This window comes from Lepisma saccharinum, chromosome 1 (genome assembly GCF_977018435.1).
Source record: "Lepisma saccharinum chromosome 1, izLepSacc3.1, whole genome shotgun sequence".
Taxonomy (NCBI): Eukaryota; Metazoa; Arthropoda; class Insecta; order Zygentoma; family Lepismatidae; genus Lepisma; species Lepisma saccharinum.
In genome coordinates this window covers 148,113,952-148,120,489 of record NC_139229.1, presented here as the reverse complement: position 1 = coordinate 148,120,489, position 6,538 = coordinate 148,113,952, and the positions used below count along the sequence as shown (strand labels likewise).

At 41.6% G+C, this 6,538-nt stretch overlaps 1 protein-coding gene across 1 annotated transcript; it reads right to left on the bottom strand.

The window, feature by feature from the left end:
- Positions 1-3,189: 3,189 nt before the first annotated feature.
- Positions 3,190-5,365, bottom strand: Achl (La ribonucleoprotein translational regulator Achilles). Its single transcript, XM_083140172.1, has one exon. The coding sequence runs from the start codon at positions 5,100-5,102 to the stop codon at positions 3,708-3,710; it is 1,395 nt and encodes a 464-aa protein (XP_082996298.1). The 5' UTR covers positions 5,103-5,365; the 3' UTR covers positions 3,190-3,707.
- Positions 5,366-6,538: the final 1,173 nt, after the last annotated feature.

The window sequence follows — 6,538 nt, the reverse complement described above, 5'->3', positions numbered from 1 at the left end:
AACACTGCGCGCGAAAAGTAGGTCAAAGGGTAGTTCTAGGATCGGCGGTTCCACCTACTCTGCAGGTTAGTTTTAATCCGTAAAACATCGTAAAAAACAAATTACGCTGAGAGTAGAAGCCTATTAGCAGGTCGTAGTAGATTACACTGAGGAGGGGGGTGGTAGCCTTATAGGAAAATGTCGTAAGTCATTTCAAATGTAGGTCAAAAAAACGAGTTGGCATAAAAAATAGCTTAAAAAGTGATGCCAGAGCTTTTTCTGTCCATTTTTTCTTTCATTGTAGGTTAGTTTAGTGCGTAAAACGTCGTAAAATAAAAAGTAGGTCAAAGGGCAGGCCTAGAACGTACCATTCCACCTACTAATAAATTTGCTCACGAACTAACGTGACTAATGTGCAATGGTAGAGCGCGAATAACAGAAATTTCAAGTTTTGATTACGTCCAACACGGGTTGAATTTAAATTGTTAAATCAGTATATCATAGTAATTTAAATGTGATATGTTTTTAAGACACATTAAATAAATTTCCGAGCCCGACTTCGCGACCCACCAAACGCCCCCTCGGGACCCAGCAGTGGATCGCGCCCCATAGGTTGAGAAACGATGCTCTATACTTAATGTTGTCTTCCAGATATCGTGACACATAATCTAAACGAAATATTATGAAACATAGCAAAACAATAACTTCACTGTACTCTCTTTGATATTAATTTTTAATATTTTTATCTAGATGATATTTCGCTCAACTGTGAACTTAGCAAATTGCTCTTTTTTTTCTTACAACCAAGCAGGAATGTAATTTTTGCATCATTGATACTATGACCATTCCTTATTTCAAAATAATCGTTAGGGATGTCATTGTAATTATTAAATTGGATTATTCTATTTAAGAAGCGTTTTATTGATTTTTGTTTGTTTAATAATAATACTAAAAGGAGACCACTGTGGAGAATGAGAAAATGAAATAATGGAGACATTGTTTGGAAATACTCTGCGATAAAAAAAATCATTGTTTGTTATGTATTGAATAAGCCGGTTCTCCTATCGTTCAATCACACAATGCCGATTTACAGCTTCAAATTTCTTTTTTTATACACAATAATATATAACTGCACAATTCTCTCGCCAGAGTACAGGAACTAGCATTCCGTAGAAGTCAAGTGAAAATCTGTTCCGCAGCGATAAACCCAAAGAAAGACGATAAGGCCGCTGAGCGATTTCTCCTGCGATTCATAAAGTGAAATTTTGCCATTTCGTTGTAGTTTCTGGACGTGGATCTATTGATTGATCTTGAAGTCTCCCAGCAGCGCTGGCCTTTGTTTGGATTCGCTGGCTGTAACGTTTAGTAAACATCAAAGAAAGCAGCTATCGCATTCGTGTCGTGTTTCGGTTCTGGCAGCGCCAAGATTTCTCTTCGCGTTTTCAATCTGAAGTTCAAGGTTTACTCCCACTTTCTCTTGAACAATTCACCATCGCAGAAGGGTCGTTAGCCTTCAGACTTTCTAAACGGAGCTCGGTGAAATGGAAGCTAACCTAATAACGTGCTGTTCACCGTTCTTGTGAGAGGTCATAAACAAGTTCTTCAGACGTCCACCCCTTAGCTCTTGTCATTAATAGGCGTAATTACTTTTTACACTGCGAGAGCATGAATATTCTTTGACAAGGCAAGAAAATGACCAACCATTGCAATGCCTATGTTTATTGTTTACGTTTTTTGATAAAAACTGCAGTTGTACCCAGACACGTTTTTGAACTTTTATCCTGTTGTAATAACTTGAATTGAAAAAAAAAAAAAAGAGCAATTTGCTAAGTTCACAGTACGGGGAGGGGCGCGTTCTTGCTATCCCACAGACCAGAAAATGTTCATAAAACATCCCCTTCCCCCAGCTTCTACTTCGAGAACTGTAAATACGTGATACTAAACTTATTTTCCATGATTTAATGTTTTTACAGCTGTAATGTGTGATACTGATCTCATATTGGGACGATGATTACTTTTATTCCAGTGTTTATGTTTGCAAGACACGTCTTTTTTTTTCTTAATTTGGCCACGTCATAAAAATGCACAGCCGACTTGAACTTTTCAATATTTGGTTTCGTGTAGCTAGTACGATCATTTTTTACAAACTTGGATGAACGAGTTTTCTATTTCTGTAACAGTATGCATTTCTTCTGTTTTTTATTATTATTATTATTTTTGCATGTTTGTTTTAAAGAACCATGTTGCATTATTTAATTCCATGTAAACTTCTACATGTGTAATGATTTATAATTTGAGTTCGACATTGGTCAATTTTTAGCAGTCTTAGTAAACACAAACTTTCGTTTATGTTTGCAAAATTAGCCTTGTGCATAATACTAATTGGTTTGCAAAATTAGCCTTGTCCCTAAAGCTAATTGTTAGAGTAGCCTTACCTCTAAGTTTAACACAGTTTGTGTTAACGATATTTTAGAGGTTTAAATGGGTCTTTGGTAGGGTGGTAAGAGGAGTCTAGAATTGTATACTTACATTTCCATACTTGCCTTTTCTGTTAACTGCCTTCTCTGTCAGTGATGAAATATTGAAGATTTATTCAACATGTATGAATTTATGTTATCTTCCTTGTGAAGCCATCAACATTTTCTCAACCAGAATTGTATGTTGGTAAAACCACCGCACATGCATATGCAGATAATTATTAGATGCCCACTAAGGGAGAATGCAGCTTTCTTGCAACTTTCTTCACGTAGTGAGCATAATATTAATCTGATTGCATGCTTAGCGAACTAATTACCACGAATAATCTGCTCTGCCAGATTACTTCGTGGCGTGGCAAATTTAATTCTTTTTGTACAATGCTCAAACTTGTGGTATCTAGATCATGTATTATATTCTACCACATGATTCTACTTACAACCTGACAGTTAAGAATGCATTCCTTATGCACTTTCAGATTTCATAATTAAGGCAAGAAGGTGGGAAATAGTTTACAAGAGTATCTTAAAACAAAATAATGTGTCCAGAATTAGTAATCTTAAATATACAATTAATAACACAATTTTGAAGTGGAGGAAAATACCACTGTTTAAGCACTGTACGAAGCAAAAACGAAAAAACATTAAACTTAGTTTACCTTTTTGTACACAAACTCACCAATTTTCCGCTCTTGGCACCAGAAAATGGGATATTTTAAAAATAGAAAACACATACTTTTAAGTAATACTGAACATTTTCATTTTTTAATAAAACGTTTTCTTTTTTTTACAAACAAAAACAAGAACTTGCTCCAGTAGACATCTTTGGTCTGTATATAAACAATAACAAATATCTTCTTCTTCTCTAGAAAATAAGTTAGGCGGACGTTTCTTCTATTTGTAACAAATATATACATAAAAGTGTATCACGTGAAATACAAAAAGTGAATGTTAGGAAAAAAAATAGCTGTCGGACAGTCACTCAACTTGAGTGGAACTAGTAAAGAACTGAACCACGACCTGTCACGGTCGGATCACAACAAATGCACAATTCATTCACGCATGACTCGTCCTCGCACACAAGCGTAATTAACAAGTGTGGACAGTGGTAAATGTTCCCTCAACCTCCTTTATGCTTTATGAATGTCGTAGTACACCACCACCACCCGCATGTGATTTTTTTGCTTGTTTCTACACACTTTCTTTTTTCAATCAACAAACAAACGAAACAGTGGGGTAGAATAAAAAAAAAACTCAACATACTGTGGGGATGGCGGTGCTTGTTAACTTTTCGTGCATCAGTTTTTCCCTGTATCCACACTGGAAGCCTCGGGTGCCGTCGGGTCCTTTCGGAAGCCGCAACACATTTTCGGGCAGCGTGAGAGATCCGTGCGTTGCTCCGCTGTTACTTCTTGGTCTCGGCAACAGATGTCTCTGGATGGTTTCCGTGCCGGCGGCGGCGGCCGCTGCTAGGCGACGCTGGACCCAGGGACTCAATGCTCCGGATTCGGGCAAACTGCAGGATTTTTGGCGCGAGTTTGGTTGGTCAACTCGAAGGAAATTGATGGGGGAGCTTCTGTTAGGACTTCTACGACTAGGGGTGGGCGAGGTACCGGGATGACTTCGTCGTCGTGAGTCGATGGGGCGATCGTCGCCTTCTGATCCACTAGGACATGAAGATTCAACTTCAGGTTTCAGCGTAGCTGCAGTCTTTTTGGAACGCTTCTTCTTCTTCTCCGCGGTGGGTTGCGTTTTTGTCACTTCCTTCTCTCCCTCCTTCTTGGCGGCGGTTTCCTTTTTGGAAGCCTTCTTGTTGGAAGAGTTCTTCGCCAGCTCAACAACCCTCAACCCTCTCCAGTCTTGCTTGCCACAAGCTTCCGACACTGCTCGTCTCGCCGATTCTGCCTTCTCGAACTCCACCAGGGCGCAGACGGAAGACCCGATTTCAGGGTGCTTGGTCACGTGCTGACGCACGTCTGCGGGCACCGGGTTTCCGGGTCGGAGGATCCTGACCAGGGCGATGTATCCGTAGCTCGAGAACAGCTCGGCGACGTTCTCGATGGTGGGTTTGTCGATGGGTAGGTTCAGGGCGACTACGGTCCTCGATGGGGTCGTCTCGTCGTACTGGGGCAGAGGGTCCACGCGTCGAATCTTGGTTTTGGAATCGTTGATCTCCAGCTTCTGCGAACGCTGCAGGGCGTACGCCACCACGCGCCAGTCTTTGGACAGGTGCTTGACGCGCTTAAAACTAGAAATGAGCTTCAGCGACACGTACCCTTCCTTGTTTCTCTTCACGTGCTTCAACAGGAAAGCGTCCTTGGTTATGTTCACGTCGGAGAAGTAGAACTCTACCTGAGTCACGATCCTGTTCGCCAACTCCTCGTCCGGGGGCACGAACTCGGGCTCCGAAGAGTCGACCACGTCACAACCAGAATCCTTCGAATCGGATCCGCTGTCTGAGAGTTCTGCAGGCGGGGGGTCGATGCGGACAACTGGGGGAGAGGTCCCTTCGAACGACATGGATATGTCGCTGTCCGTGGACGATATGCTGTCCCTGGTGTCTCTGTGCTTCATGGGCGGCGGGGAGAACAAGCACTCGTCGCACTCTGGAGCGTTGAGCAAAACCAACTCTTCACTTGGCACAGGCATGTTTGCGATCTGTACTGCCACAGTTCAGGAACTTAATCGAAAAACACCACAGAAGAACAGAAAGGCACAACAAACAGTTCGGGGAAACTGGTCTAGACTCGAATCTCGGTCAAAACCTTTTCCCAACGTGAGTCTTCGACTTGTGTAGCACGTGCGTCTACGGCAACCGAAGTGACTAAAAGTTGCCTCCCAGCTGTAGCAACTGATGACTTCGCTGCTACCTCAGGGTTGTTGAAAACGCGACTGTTGTTATTTTCGCGCCGCCACGGATCTTTTAAAGGCTTCAATGACGTGTTCCCGCTACGCCGGCCTCTTACCACGTTTGCACGCATGCGCGAGGCTTCCGTGGAAAACACGCAATCGGGGCGGCGACGTGGTCAGACGTTGAAGAAAGCATGGTTGCCACGTTGTCCCTGAACTTCACGCGCACCTATCACAATTGCCAACTCACTTCGTTTTCCACCACATTTAAGTATTAAAAAAAATGCAACTGCTTTGCATACGTATGTTAATCGGAGCCATTTGTTTCTTTTGTACTGACATTAGCATTGCAAGTGTGTATATGTGCTGGGGGAGGGGGTGACCCCTCATGGCAATATTTTTTACACAGCAAAAAAAAAAAAAGCATTACCTTGATAGCCAATACAGAAATACAGATCAGTTAATTTGGGCACAGTGGTAACTTCGTCGCCTTGTAATCAAGGGGTCCCAGGGTTCGATACCCGGTGGACGCACATAGTGGTTCGGATCCCACTTTAAACTGTAGGTCCAGTCCCGATTAGCCTTACTGTGCATAAAGTGGACTTAAAACAGCAACTCAAAACCTTACTGTGCATAAAGTGGACTTAAAACAACAAATCAATCAATCAAAACCAAATTTCAGAATGACTGGCAGCAAGTAGAACGACTCACAATTACTCTCAATTATATAAACCGCTCGGTACGCCACATAAACATTTCTGGATATATTTGTTGCCTTACTTGGAGTCTAACCCGAGTCTCGGGCATGTCGTGCTATTGCTCTTTTTAAGTTCTAATTTTTTTTTTCAAGTTATTGATTATACTGACATTCTTATTTTCGCTGTATGCCAGTTATATTTTACTTATCTCTTTTTCTTACCTTTCTGTTCAGATTTTCATCATGAACAATGTTTTTATTCGGTATTCGAACCCAGGAGCTCTGGCGTCTCTCTTTCGCTCTGTTTCTTTATCTTTCTCTCTCTCTCTCTCTCTCTCTCTCGCCCTCCCTCCCTCCCTCTCTCTTGTGTGAGAGAGCCCGTCTATAATAATGTAAATATATTTTTAGTAAAGGAAAAGAGCATAGAGAAACGAGAGAGAGAGAGAGAGAGAGAGTAGAGTACTTTGAGAAGGCGACTCTATTCTACTCTATTGCGAATCAAACAACATTGCGTACAATTTAAAATGTTAACGTTTTT